Genomic DNA, 18,359 nt, shown 5'->3' with positions numbered 1-18,359 from the left:
GGTCCCAGGGCAGGTTTTGGGGTCCCCGGACAGGTTTGGGGTCTCTGGGCGGGTTTTGGGGTCCCTGGGCAGGTTATGGGGTCGCAGGGCAGGTTTTGGGGTCCCTGGGTGGGTTTGGGGTCCCTGGGTGGGTTTGGGGTCCCTGGGTGGGTTTGGGGTCTCTGGACAGGTTTTGGGGTCTCTGGGCAGGGTTTGGGGTCCCTGGGTGGGTTTGGGGTTTCTGGGCGGGTTTGGGGTCCCTGGGTGGGTTTTGGGGTCTCTGGGCAGTTTTGGGGTCCCTGGACAGGTTTTGGGGTCCCGGGGCAGGTTTTGGGGTCCCAGGGCGGTTTTGGGGTCCCTGGGCAGGTTTTGGGGTCCCAGGGTGGGTTTTGGGGTCCCTGGGCAGGTTTTGGGGTCCCAGGGTGGGTTTTGGGGTCCCTGGGCAGGTTTTGGGGTCCCAGAGCAGGTTTTGGGGTCCCTGGGCGGTTTTGGGGTCCCTGGGCAGGTTTTGGGGTGCTGACCCCATCCCTCTCCCCAGCTGGTGCGGGGCACCAACGTTTTCGGGGTGCTGCGCGCCCCCCGCGCTGCCAGCACCGAGGCGCTGCTGCTGCTCGTGCCCTGCTCCGAGGGCAGCAAGAACAACCAGGCCGTGGGGCTACTGCTGGCCCTGGCGGGCTACTGCCGAGGTGGGGGGCTACTGCCGACGTGGGGGGCTACTGCCGACGTGGGGGGCTGCCGGGCCACCTGGGGGGCTACTGCCGAGGTGGGGGGCTACCGAGCCACCTGGGGGGCTACTGCCGAGGTGCCACCTGGGGGGCTACCGGGCCACCTGGGGGGCTACTGCCGACGTGGGGGGCTACCGGGCCACCTGGGGGGCTACTGCCGAGGTGGGGGGCTGCTGCCGAGGTGGGGGGCTGCCGGGCCACCTGGGGGGCTGCCGGGATACCTGGAGGGCTACTGCCGAGGTGGGGGGCTACTGGGCCACCTGGGGGGCTACCGGGCCACCTGGGGGCTACTGGGCCACCTGGGTGACCCTGGGGGGCTACTGGGGGCACCTGGGCGATGCTGGGGGCCTACCAGGGGCAACTGGGGGGCTACCGGGGGAGTGCTGGGCTGTACTGGGCTGTACTGGGCCATACTGGGCCCTACTGGGCCATACTGGGTATACTGGGCCGTACTGGGCCATACTGGGCCGTACTGGGCCGTACTGGGCCGTACTGGGTGTACTGAGCTGTACTGGGCTGTACTGGGCTGTACTGGGCCGTACTGGGTGTACTGGGCTGTACTGGGCCGTACTGGGCTGTACTGGGTGTACTGGGCCGTACTGGGCCGTACTGGGCCGTACTGGGCTGTACTGGGCCGTACTGGGCCGTACTGGGCTGTACTGGGTGTACTGAGCCGTACTGGGCTGTACTGGGCCATACTGGGCTGTACTGGGCTGTACTGGGCTGTACTGGGTGTACTGGGCCATACTGGGTGTACTGGGCTGTACTGGGTCATACTGGCTGTACTGGGCTGTACTGGGCTGTACTGGGCCGTACTGGGCTGTACTGGGCTGTACTGGGCTGTACTAGGCTGTACTGGCTGTACTGGGTGTACTGGGTGTACTGGGCCATACTGGGCTGTACTGGGCCGTACTGGGTATACTGGGCCGTACTGGGCTGTACTGGGCTGTACTGGGTGTACTGGGCCATACTGGGTGTACTGGGCCATACTGGGTGTACTGGGCCGTACTGGGCTGTACTGGGCTGTACTGGGTGTACTGGGCCGTACTGGGCTGTACTGGGCTGTACTGGGCCGTACTGGGCCGTACTGGGCTGTACTGGGTGTACTGGGCCGTACTGGGTGAACTGGGCTGTACTGGGCTGTACTGGGCCGTACTGGGTGTACTGGGCCATACTGGGTGTACTGGGCTGTACTGGGCTGTACTGGGTGTACTGGGCCGTACTGGGCCGTACTGGGTGTACTGGGCCGTACTGGGCTGTACTGGGACGTACTGGGCTGTACTGGGCTGTACTGGGCCGTACTGGGTGTACTGGACTGTACTGGGCTGTACTGGGTGTACTGGGCCGTACTGGGCCGTACTGGGTGTACTGGGCTGTACTGGGCTGTACTGGGCTGTACTGGGCTGTACTGGTTGGGTCCCACAGCTCCCAGTTTCCCCAGGCCAGGTGTACTGGGCCAAGGATCTCATCTTCCTGGTGCTGTACTGGGCTGTACTGAGTATACTGGGCTGTACTGGGCCATACTGGGTGTACTGGCTGTACTGGGCTGTACTGGGTGTACTGGGCTGTACTGGGCCGTACTGGGTGTACTGGGCCGTACTGGGCCGTACTGGGCCGTACTGGGTGTACTGGGCTGTACTGGGCTGTACTGGGCCGTACTGGGTGTACTGGGCCATACTGGGTGTACTGGGCTGTACTGGGCTGTACTGGGCTGTACTGGGCTGTACTGGGTCATACTGGCTGTACTGGGCTGTACTGGGCCGTACTGGGTGTACTGGGCCATACTGGGTGTACTGGGCCGTACTGGGCTGTACTGGGCTGTACTGGGCTGTACTGGGCCGTACTGGGCCGTACTGGGCTGTACTGGGTGTACTGGGCTGTACTGGGCCGTACTGGGCTGTACTGGGCCATACTGGGTATACTGGGCCATACTGGGTGTACTGGGCCATATTGGGTGTACTGGGCCATACTGGGTGTACTGGGCTGTACTGGGCTGTACTGGGCCGTACTGGGTGTACTGGGCTGTACTGGGCTGTACTGGGCCGTACTGGGTGTACTGGGCCGTACTGGGTGTATTGGGCTGTACTGGGCTGTACTGGGCCGTACTGGGTGTACTGGGCCGTACTGGGCTGTACTGGGCCGTACTGGGCCGTACTGGGCCGTACTGGGCCGTACTGGGCTGTACTGGGCCGTACTGGGTGTACTGGGCTGTACTGGGCTGTACTGGGCCGTACTGGGTGTACTGGGCCGTACTGGGCTGTACTGGGCTGTACTGGGCTGTACTGGGTCATACTGGCTGTACTGGGCTGTACTGGGCCGTACTGGGCCGTACTGGGCTGTACTGGCTGTACTGGGCTGTACTGGGCTGTACTGGGCCGTACTGGGCCGTACTGGGCTGTACTGGGCTGTACTGGGGTGTACTGGGCCATACTGGGCTGTACTGGGCTGTACTGGGTGTACTGGGCTGTACTGGGCTGTACTGGGCTGTACTGGTCGGGTCCCAGAGCTCCCAGTTTCCCCAGGCCAGGTGTACTGGGCCAAGGATCTCATCTTCTTGGTGCTGTACTGGGCTGTACTGGGTATACTGGGTGTACTGGGCCGTACTGGGCTATACTGGGCCGTACTGGGCTGTACTGGGCCGTACTGGGCCGTACTGGGCCGTGCTGGGCTGTACTGGGCCGTACTGGGCCGTACTGGGCCGTACTGGGCCGTACTGGGCTGTACTGGGCTGTACTGGTCAGGTCCCACAGCTCCCAGTTTCCCCAGGCCAGGTGTACTGGGCCAAGGATCTCATCTTCCTGGTGCTGTACTGGGCTGTACTGGGTGTACTGGGGCATACTGGGCTGTACTGGGCTGCACTGGTCGGGTCCCACAGCTCCCAGTTTCCCCAGGCCAGGTGTACTGGGCCAAGGATCTCATCTTCTTGGTGCTGTACTGGGCTGTACTGGGTATACTGGGTGTACTGGGCCGTACTGGGCCGTACTGGGCTGTACTGGGTATACTGGGTGTACTGGGCTGTACTGGGCTGTACTGGTCAGGTCCCACAGCTCCCAGTTTCCCCAGGCCAGGTGTACTGGGCCAAGGATCTCATCTTCCTGGTGCTGTACTGGGCTGTACTGGCTGTACTGGGTGTACTGGGCTGTACTGGGCTGTACTGGGCTGTACTGGGCTGTACTGGGCTGTACTGGGCTGCACTGGTCGGGTCCCAGAGCTCCCAGTTTCCCCAGGCCAGGTGTACTGGGCCAAGGATCTCATCTTCCTGGTGACCGAGCACGACCTGCTGGGGACACAGGCCTGGCTGGAGGCCTACCATGACGTCAACCTTACTGGTGAGACTGGGAGCACTGGGAGGGGCTGGGTACCACAGTGTCAGCCTTACTGGGAGCACTGGGAGGGGCTGGGCTACCACAGTGTCAGCCTTACTGGTGAGACTGGGAGGGACTGGGCTACCACAGTGTCAGCCTTACTGGGAGCACTGGGAGGGACTGGGAGGGACTGGGAGCACTGGGAGGGACTGGTACCACAGTGTCAGCCTTACTGGGAGCACTGGGAGGGGCTGGGCTACCACAGTGTCAGCCTTACTGGGAGGGACTGGGAGCACTGGGATGGACTGGGAGGGGCTGGGCTACCACAGTGTCAGCCTTACTGGGAGCACTGGGAGGGGCTGGGCTACCACAGTGTCAGCCTTACTGGTGAGACTGGGAGCACTGGGAGCAGTGGGAGGGGCTGGGGTACCACAGTGTCAGCCTTACTGGTGAGACTGGGAGGGACTAGGCTCGCACAGTGTCAGCCTTACTGGTCCAACTGGGAGCACTGGGAGGGACTGGGCTACCACAGTGTCAGCCTTACTGGGAGCACTGGGAGCAGTGGGAGGGACTGGGTACCACAGTGTCAGCCTTACTGGGAGCACTGGGAGCAGTGGGAGGGACTGGGTACCACAGTGTCAGCCTTACTGGGAGCACTGGGAGCACTGGGAGGGACTGGGAGGGACTGGGAGGGGCTGGGCTACCACCGTGTCAGCCTTACTGGTGACACTGGGAGCACTGGGAGCACTGGGAGGGGCTGGGCTACCACAGTGTCAACCTTACTGGTGAGACTGGGAGCACTGGGAGGGACTGGGCTACCAGAGTGTCAGCCTTATTGGTGAGACTGGGAGCACTGGGAGGGACTGGGCTACCACAGCGTAAGCCTTACTGGTGAGACTGGGAGCGCTGGGAGGGACTGGGAGGGGCTGGGCTACCACAGCGTCAGCCTTACTGGTGAGACTGGGAGGGGCTGGGCTACCACAGCGTCAGCCTTACTGGTGAGACTGGGAGCACTGGGAGGGACTGGGCTACCACAGCGTCAGCCTTACTGGTGAGACTGGGAGCACTGGGAGGGACTGGGCTACCACAGTGTCAGCCTTACTGGGAGCACTGGGAGCACTGGGAGGGACTGGGCTACCACAGTGTCAGCCTTACTGGAGCACTGGGAGCACTGGGAGGGACTGGGCTACCACAGTGTCAGCCTTACTGGGAGCACTGGGAGCACTGGGAGGGACTGGGAGGGGCTGGGCTACCACAGTGTCAGCCTTACTGGGAGCACTGGGAGCACTGGGAGGGACTGGGAGGGGCTGGGCTACCACAGTGCCAGCCTTACTGGGAGCACTGGGAGGGGCTGGGCTACCACAGTGTCAGCCTTACTGGGAGCACTGGGAGGGACTGGGCTACCACAGTGTCAGCCTTACTGGTGAGACTGGGAGGGACTGGGCTACCACAGTGTCAGCCTTACTGGGAGCACTGGGAGGGACTGGGAGGGACTGGGAGCACTGGGAGGGACTGGTACCACAGTGTCAGCCTTACTGGGAGCACTGGGAGGGGCTGGGCTACCACAGTGTCAGCCTTACTGGGAGGGACTGGGAGCACTGGGATGGACTGGGAGGGGCTGGGCTACCACAGTGTCAGCCTTACTGGGAGCACTGGGAGGGGCTGGGCTACCACAGTGTCAGCCTTACTGGTGAGACTGGGAGCACTGGGAGCAGTGGGAGGGGCTGGGGTACCACAGTGTCAGCCTTACTGGTGAGACTGGGAGGGACTAGGCTCGCACAGTGTCAGCCTTACTGGTCCAACTGGGAGCACTGGGAGGGACTGGGCTACCACAGTGTCAGCCTTACTGGGAGCACTGGGAGCAGTGGGAGGGACTGGGTACCACAGTGTCAGCCTTACTGGGAGCACTGGGAGCAGTGGGAGGGACTGGGTACCACAGTGTCAGCCTTACTGGGAGCACTGGGAGCACTGGGAGGGACTGGGAGGGACTGGGAGGGGCTGGGCTACCACCGTGTCAGCCTTACTGGTGACACTGGGAGCACTGGGAGCACTGGGAGGGGCTGGGCTACCACAGTGTCAACCTTACTGGTGAGACTGGGAGCACTGGGAGGGACTGGGCTACCAGAGTGTCAGCCTTATTGGTGAGACTGGGAGCACTGGGAGGGACTGGGCTACCACAGCGTAAGCCTTACTGGTGAGACTGGGAGCGCTGGGAGGGACTGGGAGGGGCTGGGCTACCACAGCGTCAGCCTTACTGGTGAGACTGGGAGGGGCTGGGCTACCACAGCGTCAGCCTTACTGGTGAGACTGGGAGCACTGGGAGGGACTGGGCTACCACAGCGTCAGCCTTACTGGTGAGACTGGGAGCACTGGGAGGGACTGGGCTACCACAGTGTCAGCCTTACTGGGAGCACTGGGAGCACTGGGAGGGACTGGGCTACCACAGTGTCAGCCTTACTGGGAGCACTGGGAGCACTGGGAGGGACTGGGCTACCACAGTGTCAGCCTTACTGGGAGCACTGGGAGCACTGGGAGGGACTGGGAGGGGCTGGGCTACCACAGTGTCAGCCTTACTGGGAGCACTGGGAGCACTGGGAGGGACTGGGAGGGGCTGGGCTACCACAGTGCCAGCCTTACTGGGAGCACTGGGAGGGGCTGGGCTACCACAGTGTCAGCCTTACTGGGAGCACTGGGAGGGACTGGGCTACCACAGTGTCAGCCTTACTGGTGAGACTGGGAGCACTGGGAGCACTGGGAGGGACTGGGTACCACAGTGTCAGCCTTACTGGGAGCACTGGGAGGGGCTGGGCTACCACAGTGTCAGCCTTACTGGTCCAACTGGGAGCACTGGGAGGGGTCAGGAGCCATGCAGGTGACCCTGGCTGCAGCTGGGCACGGACACACTGACCGGAGTGGACACGGGGGAGCCATGGGGGTCCCGTGGCCATCCTGGGGGTCCCGTGGCCACCCTGGGGGTCCCGTGGCCGTTCTGGGGGTCCCGTGGCCGTTCTCGGGGTGCCCCGGGTGGGTCCCTGGGGGTCTCAGGGGTGTGTCCCCCCCCAGGCATCCACTCGGGGTGGTCCCGGGCCGGGCGGGGGCCATCCAGAGCTGGGCACGGACACACTGACCGGAGTGGACACGGGGGTCCCGTGGCCACCCTGGGGGTCCCGTGGCCACCCTGGGGGTCCCATGGCCGTTCTGGGGGTGCCCCGGGTGGGTCCCTGGGGGTCTCAGGGGTGTGTCCCCCCCAGGCATCCACTCGGGGTGGTCCCGGGCCGGGCGGGGGCCATCCAGAGCTGGGCACGGACACACTGACCGGAGTGGACACGGGGGTCCCGTGGCCACCCTGGGGGTCCCGTGGCCACCCTGGGGGTGCCCTGGGTGGGTCCCTGGGGGTCTCAGGGGTGTGTCCCCCCCCAGGCATCCACTCGGGGGGGGTCCCGGGCCGGGGGGGGCCATCCAGAGCTGGGCACGGACACACTGACCGGAGTGGACACGGGGGTCCCGTGGCCACCCTGGGGGTCCCGTGGCCGTTCTGGGGGTGCCCTGGGTGGGTCCCTGGGGGTCTCAGGGGTGTGTCCCCCCCCAGGCATCCACTCGGGGGGGGTCCCGGGCCGGGCGGGGGCCATCCAGGCGGCGCTGGCGCTGGAGCTCAGCTCGGACGTGGTGACCAGCGTGGACGTGGCCGTGGAGGGGCTGAACGGGCAAGTGCCCAACCTGGACCTGCTGAGCCTCTTCCACTCCTTCTGCCTCAAGAGCGGGCTGCTCTGCACCTTCCAGGGCAAGGTGGGTCTGGGGGCGTCCTGGGGGGGCTTTGGGGGTCCTGGGGGTCTTTGGGGGGGTCTGGGGGCTGCTGTCCCCATCCTGGTCCTGCTGAGCCTCTTCCACTCCTTCTGCCTCAAGAGCGGGCTGCTCTGCACCTTCCAGGGCAAGGTGGGTCTGGGGGCGTCCTGGGGGCGTCCTGGGGGCGTCCTGGGGGGGCTTTGGGGGTCCTCGGGGTCTTTGGGGGGGTCTGGGGGCTGCTGTCCCCATCCTGGACCTGCTGAGCCTCTTCCACTCCTTCTGCCTCAAGAGCGGGCTGCTCTGCACCTTCCAGGGCAAGGTGGGTCTGGGGGCGTCCTGGGGGGGCTTTGGGGAGTCCTTGGGGGGCTTTGAGGGGTCTGGGGGCTGCTCTGCAGCTTCCAGGGCAAGGTGGGTCTGGGGGGGTCCTGGGGGGGGCTTTGGGGGGTCCTGGGGGGCTCTGGGGGGTTATGGGGGGATTTGGGGGGTCCTGGGGGGCTTTGGGGGGTCTGGGGGGGTCTGCACCTTCCAGGGCAAGGTTGGGGGGGTCCTGGGGGTCACTCCGTGGTCACGGGACTGACCCCTGCCCCCCCAGAGCCTGTGGACACTCGGGGGGGTCAGGGGCCTTTGGGGGTCACTCCCCGGGCTGGGGGGGGCTTTGGGGGTCACTCCCCAGGCCGGGGGGGCTTTGGGGGTCGCTCAGGGGTCACTCGGGGGTCACTCGGGGGTCCCTGACTGACCCTGGACCCCCGGAGGGCCCCTCGGGGCCGGGCTATGCCCAGAGCCTGCGGACCCTGGGGCTGGGGGGTACCGAGGGGTCACTGAGGGGTCACGGAGGGGCTCAGTGGTCACTCAGTGGTCACTCGGGGGTCACTCAGTGGTCACTCAGTGGTCACTCGGGGGTCCCTGACTGACCCTGGACCCCCAGCTGCCCCCCCCGGAGGGCCCCTCGGGGCCGGGCTATGCCCAGAGCCTGCGGACCCTGGGGCTGGGGGGTACCGAGGGGTCACTGAGGGGTCACTGAGGGGTCAGTGGTCACTCAGTGGTCACTCGGGGGTCACTCGGGGGTCCCTGACTGACCCTGGACCCCCAGCTGCCCCCCCCCGGAGGGCCCCTCGGGGCCGGGCTATGCCCAGAGCCTGCGGACCCTGGGGCTGGGGGATACCGAGGGGTCACTGAGGGGTCACTGAGGGGTCAGTGGTCACTCAGTGGTCACTCGGGGGTCACTCAGTGGTCACTCAGGGGTCACTCGGGGGTCCCTGACTGACCCCTGGACCCCCAGCTGCCCCCCCCGGAGGGCCCCTCGGGGCCGGGCTATGCCCAGAGCCTGCGGACCCTGGGGCTGGGGGGTACCGAGGGGTCACGGAGGGCTCAGGGGTCACTCAGTGGTCACTCAGTGGTCACTCAGTGGTCACTCGGGGGTCACTCGGGGGTCACTCGGGGGTCCCTGACTGACCCTGGACCCCCAGAGGGCCCCTCGGGGCCGGGCTATGCCCAGAGCCTGCGGACAATGGGGCTGGGGGGGTACCGAGGGGTCACGGAGGGCTCAGTGGTCACTCAGTGGTCACTCGGTGGTCACTCGGGGGGTCACTCGGGGGTCACTCGGGGGTCCCTGACTGACCCTGGACCCCCAGCTGCCCCCCCCGGAGGGCCCCTCGGGGCCGGGCTATGCCCAGAGCCTGCGGATCCTGGGGCTGGGGGGTACCGAGGGGTCACGGAGGGCTCAGTGGTCACTCAGTGGTCACTCAGTGGTCACTCGGGGGTCACTCGGGGGTCACTCGGGGGGTCCCTGACTGACCCTGGACCCCCAGCTGCCCCTCCCGGAGGGCCCCTCGGGGCCGGGCTATGCCCAGAGCCTGCGGACCCTGGGGCTGGGGGGTACCGAGGGGTCACTGAGGGCTCAGTGGTCACTCGGGGGTCACTCGGGGGTCACTCAGTGGTCACTCGGGGGTCCCTGACTGACCCTGGACCCCCAGCTGCCCCCCCCGGAGGGCCCCTCGGGGCCGGGCTATGCCCAGAGCCTGCGGACCCTGGGGGCATCGGGGGGTACCGAGGGGGTCACTGAGGGGTCAGTGGTCACTCAGTGGTCACTCGGGGGTCACTCAGTGGTCACTCGGGGGTCCCTGACTGACCCCTGCCCCCCAGCTGCCCCCCCCGGAGGGCCCCTCGGGGCCGGGCTATGCCCAGAGCCTGCGGACCCTGGGGCTGGGGGGTACCGAGGGGTCACTGAGGGGTCACTGAGGGCTCAGTGGTCACTCAGTGGTCACTCGGGGGTCACTCAGTGGTCACTCAGTGGTCACTCGGGGGTCCCTGACTGACCCCTGGACCCCCAGCTGCCCCCCCCGGAGGGCCCCTCGGGGCCGGGCTATGCCCAGAGCCTGCGGACCCTGGGGCTGGGGGGTACCGAGGGGTCACGGAGGGGTCAGTGGTCACTCAGTGGTCACTCAGTGGTCACTCGGTGGTCACTCGGGGGTCACTCGGGGGTCCCTGACTGACCCCTGCCCCCCAGCTGCCCCCCCCCGGAGGGCCCCTCGGGGCCGGGCTATGCCCAGAGCCTGCGGACCCTGGGGCTGATGGTGCTGGGCCAGGCCGGGGGGGGTCCCGGGGGGGCGCACGGGCTCTTCCTGCGCTTCCGCATCGAGGCCCTGACCCTGCGAGGGATCAACAGCTTCCGCCAGCACAAGTTCGACCTGGGGGCGCTGGGCAGGTCAGGGGGGGTCCCGGGGGGTCCTGGGGGGGGATTTGGGGGGTCCTGGGGGGTTTGGGGGTCCCTGACCCTGCGGGGCATCAGCAGCTTCCGGCAGCACATGTTCGACCTGGGGGCGCTGGGCAGGTCAAGGGGGTCCCAGAGGGTCCTGGAGGGGATTTGGGAGGTCCTGGGGGGGCTTTTGGGGGTCCTGGAGGGGATTTGGGGGGTCCTGGGGGTGTTTTGGGGGTGCTGGGGGGGTTTCGGGAATCCTGGGGGGGTCCTGGGGAGGTTTTGGGGGTCCCTGACCCTGCGAGGGATCAACAGCTTCCGGCAGCACAAGCTCGTTCTGGGGGGCGCTGGGCAGGTCAGGGGGGTCCCTGGGGGGTCCTGGGGGAGATTTGGGGGGTGCTGGGGGGGTTTTGGGGGGTCCTGGGGGGGTTTGGGGGTGCTGGGGGGGGTCCTGGGGAGGTTTTGGGGGTCCCTGACCCTGCGAGGGATCAACAGCTTCCGGCAGCACAAGCTCGTTCTGGGGGGCGCTGGGCAGGTCAGGGGGGGTCCCGGGTGGAATTGGGGGGGTCCTGGGGGGGTTCTGTGAGTTTGGGGGAGTTTTGGGGGTCCCGGGGGGGGGTCCCGGGGTGCTTTGGGGTGGATTTGGGGTACGGGTAGGGTCCGGGTGGGGTTTGGGGGGTATTTGCAGAGTCTTGGAGGGGGGGTTGGGGTATCGGGGGGGGTCCAGGGGTTTAGGGGGTGCTGGGGGCTCTCCTGGGGGGGAACTCGGGCGTCTCTGTGTGGATTTGGGGGATCCCGGGGGTCTGCCCTGGATTTGGGGGATCCCGGGGGTCTCTGTGTGGATTTGGGGGGGTCCCAGGGGTCTGCCCTGAATTTGGGGGGTCCTGGGGGGGGGTCTCTGAGTGGATTTGGGGGGGTCCCGGGGGTCTCTGTGTGGATTTGGGGGATCCCGGGGGTCTCTGTCTCGATTTGGGGGATCCCGGGGGTCTCTGTGTGGATTTGGGGGTTCCCAGGGGTCTGCCCTGAATTTGGGGGGTCCTGGGGGGGGTCTCTGAGTGGATTTGGGGGGTCCCAGGGGTCTCTGTGTGGATTTGGGGGGTCCCAGGGGTCTCTGTGTGGATTTGGGGGGTCCTGGGGGGGTCTCTGTGTGGATTTAGGGGGTCCCGGGGGTCTCCCCTGGATTTGGGGGGTCCCGGGGGTCTCTGTCTGGATTTGGGGGGTCCCGGGGGTCTCCCCTGGATTTGGGGGGTCCCGGGGGTCTCTCCTGGATTTGGGGGATCCCGGGGGTCTCCCCTGGATTTAGGGGGTCTCTCCTGGATTTGGGGGGTCCCGGGGGTCTCCCCTGGATTTGGGGGGTCCCGGGGGTCTCTCCTGGATTTCGGGGGGTCCCAGGGGTCTCTCCCTGGATTTGGGGGGTCCCAGGGGTCTCTCCTGGATTTGGGGGGGTCCCGGGGGTCTCTCCCTGGATTCGCGGGGTCCCGGGGGTCTCTGTGTGAATTTGGGGGTTCCCAGGGGTCTGCCCTGGATTTGGGGGGTCCCTGGGGTCTCTGTGTGGATTTGGGGGGGTCCCGGGGGTCTCTGTGTGGATTTGGGGGTTCCCAGGGGTCTGCCCTGGATTTGGGGGGTCCCGGGGGTCTCTGTGTGGATTTGGGGGGGTCCCAGGGGTCTCTCCTGGATTTCGGGGGGTCCCAGGGGTCTCTCCCTGGATTTGGGGGGTCCCAGGGGTCTCTCCCTGGATTTGGGGGGTCCCAGGGGTCTCTCCCTGGATTTGGGGGATCCCGGGGGTCTCTGTGTGGATTTGGGGGGTCCCGGGGGTCTCTGTCTGGATTTGGGGGTCCCGGGGGTCTCTGTGTGGATTTGGGGGGGTCCCGGGGGTCTCTGTCTGGATTTGGGGGGTCCCGGGGGTCTCTGTCTGGATTTGGGGGGGTCCCAGGGATCTCTGTCTGGATTTGGGGGGGTCCCAGGGGTCTGCCCTGAATTTGGGGGGTCCTGGGGGGGGTCTCTGAGTGGATTTGGGGGGTCCCAGGGGTCTCTGTGTGGATTTGGGGGGTCCCAGGGGTCTCTGTGTGGATTTGGGGGGGTCCCAAGGGTCTGCCCTGAATTTGGGGGGTCCTGGGGGGGTCTCTGAGTAGATTTGGGGGGGTCCCAGGGGTCTCTGTCTCGATTTGGGGGATCCCGGGGGTCTCTGAGTGGATTTGGGGGGGTCCCAGGGGTCTCTCCCTCGATTTGGGGGGTCCCAGGGGTCTCACCTGGATTTGGGGGGTGTCTCCTGGATTTGGGGGATCCCGGGGGTCTCTCCCTGGATTTGGGGGGTCCCAGGGATCTCTGTCTGGATTTGGGGGGGTCCCAGGGGTCTGCCCTGAATTTGGGGGGTCCTGGGGGGGGTCTCTGAGTGGATTTGGGGGGTCCCAGGGGTCTCTGTGTGGATTTGGGGGGGTCCCAGGGGTCTCTGTGTGGATTTGGGGGGTCCCAAGGGTCTGCCCTGAATTTGGGGGGTCCTGGGGGGGTCTCTGAGTAGATTTGGGGGGGGTCCCAGGGGTCTCTGTCTCGATTTGGGGGATCCCGGGGGTCTCTGAGTGGATTTGGGGGGGTCCCAGGGGTCTCTCCCTCGATTTGGGGGGTCCCAGGGGTCTCACCTGGATTTGGGGGGTGTCTCCTGGATTTGGGGGATCCCGGGGGTCTCTCCCTGGATTTGGGGTTCCCCAGGGTCTGCCCTGGATTTGGGGGTCCCAGGGGTCTCTGTCTGGATTTGGGGGGTCCCGGGGGTCTCTGTCTGGATTTGGGGGGGTCCCAAAGGTCTCTGTGTGGATTTGGGGGGTCCCGGGGGTCTCTGCCTGGATTTGGGGGGTCTCTCCCCTGGATTTAGGGGGTCTCTCCTGGATTTGGGGGGTCCGGGGGGTCTCTCCTGGATTTGGGGGGTCTCCCCTGGATTTGGGGGGTCCCAAGGGTCTCTGTGTGGATTTGGGGGGTCCCAGGGGTCTCTGTGTGGATTTGGGGGGTCTCTCCTGGATTTGGGGGGTCCCGGGGGTCTCTGTCTGGATTTGGGGGGTCCCGGGGGGTCTCTGTGTGGATTTGGGGGGGTCCCAGGGATCTCTGTCTGGATTTGGGGGGGTCCCAGGGGTCTGCCCTGAATTTGGGGGGTCCTGGGGGGGGTCTCTGAGTGGATTTGGGGGGTCCCGGGGGTCTCTCCTGGATTTGGGGGGTCCCAGGGATCTCTCCTGGATTTGGGGGGTCCCGGGAGTCTCTGTCTGGATTTAGGGGGTCTCTCCTGGATTTGGGGGGTCCCGGGGTTCTCCCCTGGATTTGGGGGGTCTCTCCTGGATTTGGGGGGTCCCGGGGGTCTCCCCTGGATTTAGGGGGTCTCCCCTGGATTTGCGGGGTCCCGGGGGTCTCTCCTGCATTTGGGGGGTCTCTCCCTGGATTTGGGGGGTCCCGGGGGGGTCTCCCCTGACCCCCCAGGACCCTGGAGGGAATGTTCCGGAAGCTGAACAACCTGCTGGGGCTGTGGGGCTGGGGCATTGCAGGGGGGTCTCTCCCTGGATTTGGGGGGTCTCCCCTGGATTTGGGGGGTCTCCCCTGGATTTGGGGGGTCCCGGGGGGTCTCCCCTGACCCCCATTCCCCTCCCACCCCCCAGGACCCTGGAGGGAATGTTCCGGAAGCTGAACAACCTGCTGGGGCTGTGGGGCTGGGGCATTGCAGGGGGGTCTCTCCCTGGATTTGGGGGGTCTCCCCTGGATTTGGGGGGTCTCTCCTGGATTTGGGGGGTCTCCCCTGGATTTGGGGGGTCCCAGGGGGTCTCCCCTGACCCCCATTCCCCTCCCACCCCCCAGGACCCTGGAGGGAATGTTCCGGAAGCTGAACAACCTGCTGGAGCGGCTGCACCAATCCTATTTCCTGTACCTGCTGCCCTCGCTGTCCCGCTTCGTCTCCATCGGCTCCTACATGCCCGCCCTGGGGCTGCTGCTGCTCGTGCTGGCCCTGCGCATATCCGGGTGAAAACGGGGAAAAAACGGGGAAAAATGGGGAAAAAACGGGAAAAAATGGGAAAAAATGGGATAAAAATGGGAAAAAACGGGAAAAAACGGGGTAAAAATGGGGTTAAAACAGGGCAAAAATCGGAAAAAATGGGGGGAAAATGGGCTCCTGCATCCCAGCCCTGGGGCTGCTGCTGCTCGTGCTGGCCCTGCGCATATCCGGGGTGAAAACGGGGGAAAATGGGGAAAAACGGGGAGAAAACGGGGAAAAAATGGGAAAAAACGGGAAAAAACGGGGTAAAAATGGGAAAAAACGGGGTAAAACGGGGTAAAAATGGGAAAAAATTAGGGGAAAATGGGCTCCTGCATCCCAGCCCTGGGGCTGCTGCTGCTCGTGCTGGCCCTGCGCATATCCGGGGTGAAAACGGGGAAAAACGGGAAAAAACGGGAAAAAATGGGAAAAATGGGAAAAAACGGGGGAAAATGGGGGGGAAAACGGGGAAAACTGGGGGAAATGGGCAAAGATGGGAAAAAGGGGTGGAAATGGTGAAAAATGGTGAAAAAAGGAGGAAATGGGGGGAAACGGGAAAATGGGGAGAGATGGGAAAATTGGGATTTGGGGAGAAAAATCGGTAAAAAATGCAGATTTCAGGAGGGAATGGGGGTTTGGGGGAAAAAGAGGGGAATTGGGGTCAGTGAATGGGGTCTGGGGTCCCTGAGGCAGAGTTTGGGGTCTCAGGGGGGTCTGGGGTCCCTGAATTGGGGTCTGGGGTCCCTCAGGCAGGGTTTGGGGTCCCAGAATTGGGGTCTGGGGTCCCTGAATTGGGGTCTGGGGTCTCAGGGGGGTTTGGGGTTGCTGAATTGGGGTCTGGGGTCTCAGGGGGGTCTGGGGTCCCAGAATTGGGGTCTGGGGTCCCTGAGGCGGGGTTTGGGGTATCAGGGGGGTCTGGGGTCCCTGAATTGGGGTCTGGGGTCCCTGAATTGGGGTCTGGGGTCTCAGGGGGGTCTGGGGTCCCTGAATTGGGGTCTGGGGTCCCTGAGGCGGGGTTTGGGGTATCAGGGGGGTCTGGGGTCCCAGAATTGGGGTCTGGGGTCCCTGAATTGGGTTTGGGGTCTCAGGGGGGTCTGGGGTCCCTGAATTGGGGTCTGGGGTCCCTGAGGCGGGGTTTGGGGTCTCAGGGGGGTCTGGGGTCCCTGAATTGGGGTCTGGGGTCCCTGAGGCGGGGTTTGGGGTCTCAGGGGGGTCTGGGGTCCCTGAATTGGGGTCTGGGGTCCCAGAATTGGGGTCTGGGGTCCCTGAATTGCGGTTTGGGGTCTCAGGGGGGTTTGGGGTACCAGAATTGGGGTCTGGGGTCCCTGAATTGGGGTTTGGGGTCCCTGAGGCGGGGTTTGGGGTCCCTGAGGTGGGGTTTGGGGTCCCTGAATTGGGGTTTGGGGTCCCTGAGGTGGGGTTTGGGGTCCCTGAATTGGGGTCTGGGGTCCCTGAATTGGGGTCTGGGGTCCCTGAGGCGGGGTCTGGGGTCCCTGAATTGGGATTTGGGGTCCCTGAATTGGGGTCTAGGGTATCAGGGGGGTTTGGGGTCCCTGAATTGGGGTCTGGGGTCCCTGAATTGGGGTCTGGGGTCCCTGAGGCGGGGTCTGGGGTCCCTGAATTGGGATTTGGGGTCCCTGAATTGGGGTCTAGGGTATCAGGGGGGTTTGGGGTCCCTGAATTGGGGTCTGGGGTCCCTGAATTGGGGTCTGGGGTCCCTGAGGCGGGGTCTGGGGTCCCTGAATTGGGATTTGGGGTCCCTGAATTGGGGTCTAGGGTATCAGGGGGGTTTGGGGTCCCTGAATTGGGGTCTGGGGTCCCTGAATTGGGGTCTAGGGTATCAGGGGGGTGTGGGGTTACTGAATTGGGGTTTGGGGTCCCTGAATTGGGGTCTGGGGTCCCTGAATTGGGGTCTGGGGTCTCAGGGGGGTCTGGTGTCCCTGAATTGGGGTCTGGGGTCTCAGGGGGGTGTGGGGTTACTGAATTGGGGTCTGGGGTCCCTGTGGCGGGGTTTGGGGTCTCAGGGGGGTGTGGGGTCCCTGAATTGGGGTCTGGGGTATCAGGGGGTCTGGGGTCCCTGAGGCAGGGTTTGGGGTCCCTGAATTGGGGTCTGGGGTCCCAGAATTGGGGTCTGGGGTCCCTGAATTGGGGTCTGGGGTCTCGGTGGGTCTGGGGTCCGAGGGTCCGGCCCTTTCCTTGACCCCTCCCCCACGCCCTGGACCTGTGGATGCGGCTGAGCCGGAGCGACGAGGGGGAGGGAGACCCCCCGCCCGGGGAGGTGAGGGGACCCCCGACCCCCGGGACCCCCGGGACTGACCCCGGGGACCCCCAGACTGACCCCTGGGACCCCCGGACTGACCCGGGACCCCCACACTGACCCGGGACCCCCACACTGACCCGGGACCCCCCAGACTGACCCCTGGGACCCCCGGACTGACCCGGGGACCCCCGGACTGACCCCTGGGACCTCTGGGACCCCCACACTGACCCCAGGGACCCCCACACTGACCCCGGGACCTCTGGGACCCCCCAGACTGACCCGGGACCCCCACACTGACCCCCGGGACCCCCAGACTGACCCCTGGGACCCCCAACTGACCCGGGACCCCCACACTGACCCCTGGGACCCCTGGGACCCCCACACTGACCCCCGGGACCCCCACACTGACCCCTGGGACCCCCGGACCCCCGGACTGACCCAGGACCCCCACACTGACCCCTGGGACCCCCAGACTGACCCCTGGGACCCCCACACTGACCCCATTGCGACCCCCATGCCCCCCCCTGTGCCCCCCTGTGCCCCCCACCCTGACCCCAAACTCCCACCCTGACCCCATTGTGACCCCCCATGCCCCCCCCTGTGCCCCCTGTGCCCCCCACCCTGACCCCAAACTCCCACCCTGACCCCATTGTGACCCCCATGCCCCCCCTGTGCCCCCCATCCTGACCCCATTGTGACCCCCATGCCCCCCATGCCCCCCTGTGCCCCACACCCTGACCCCATTGCGACCCCCCCATGCCCCCCTGTACCCCCTGAACCCCCCTGTGCCCCACACCCTGACCCCATTGCGACCCCCCATGCCCCCTGTGCCCCCCTGTGCCCCCCACCCTGACCCCAAACTCCCACCCTGACCCCATTGCGACCCCCCATGCCCCCCTGTGCCCCCCACCCTGACCCTATTGTGACCCCCCATGCCCCCCCATGCCCCCCCTGTGCCTCCCACCCTGACCCCATTGTGACCCCCCATGCCCCCCATGCCCCCCTGTGCCCCCCACCCTGACCCTATTGTGACCCCCCATGCCCCCCATGCCCCCCCTGTGCCTCCCACCCTGACCCCATTGTGACCCCCCATGCCCCCCTGTACCCCCTCTGCCCCCCTGTACCCCACTGTGCCCCCTGTGCCCCACACCCTGACCCCAAACTCCCAACCCTGACCCCATTGCGACCCCCCATGCCCCCCTGTGCCCCCCTGTGCCCCCCACCCTGACCCCAAACTCCCACCCCGACCCCATTGCGACCCCCCATGCCCCCCTGTACCCCCTGAACCCCCCTGTGCCCCATACCCTGACCCCATTGTGACCCCCATGCCCCCCCTGTGCCCCCTGTGCCCCCCACCCTGACCCCAAACTCCCAACCCTGACCCCATTGTGACCCCCATGCCCCCCTGTGCCCCCCTGTGCCCCACACCCTGACCCCATTGCGACCTCCCATGCCCCCCTGTGCCCCCTGTGCCCCACACCCTGACCCCAAACTCCCACCCTGACCCCATTGTGACCCCCTGTGCCCCCCATGCCCCCCCTGTGCCCCCCACCCTGACCCCATTGCGACCCCCCATGCCCCCATGCCCCCCCTGTGCCCCACACCC

At 66.0% G+C, this 18,359-nt stretch overlaps 1 protein-coding gene and 1 long non-coding RNA gene across 2 annotated transcripts in view; one reads left to right on the top strand and one right to left on the bottom strand.

Moving 5' to 3' along the window:
- LOC137467878 (glycosylphosphatidylinositol anchor attachment 1 protein-like) overlaps positions 1–18,359 on the top strand; it is a 35,824-nt gene that overhangs the window by 11,912 nt on the left and 5,553 nt on the right. The window contains exons 4-9 of the mRNA XM_068179326.1: positions 518–665; positions 3,932–4,033; positions 7,599–7,795; positions 10,315–10,496; positions 14,319–14,472; positions 16,706–16,775. Of these exons, the coding sequence (XP_068035427.1) occupies positions 518–665; positions 3,932–4,033; positions 7,599–7,795; positions 10,315–10,496; positions 14,319–14,472; positions 16,706–16,775 (853 nt within the window). The remainder of the gene's footprint in view (positions 1–517; positions 666–3,931; positions 4,034–7,598; positions 7,796–10,314; positions 10,497–14,318; positions 14,473–16,705; positions 16,776–18,359) is intronic.
- Positions 8,778–9,209, bottom strand: LOC137467968 (uncharacterized). Its single transcript, XR_010995692.1, has 3 exons — positions 9,143–9,209; positions 8,966–9,004; positions 8,778–8,838 (listed from the first exon to the last, which is right to left on the bottom strand). It is a non-coding gene; the product is annotated as an uncharacterized lncRNA (long non-coding RNA).

This window comes from Anomalospiza imberbis, chromosome 1 (assembly GCF_031753505.1).
Source record: "Anomalospiza imberbis isolate Cuckoo-Finch-1a 21T00152 chromosome 1, ASM3175350v1, whole genome shotgun sequence".
Classification (NCBI taxonomy): Eukaryota; Metazoa; Chordata; class Aves; order Passeriformes; family Viduidae; genus Anomalospiza; species Anomalospiza imberbis.
This window is presented reverse-complemented; position numbering and strand designations above follow the sequence as displayed.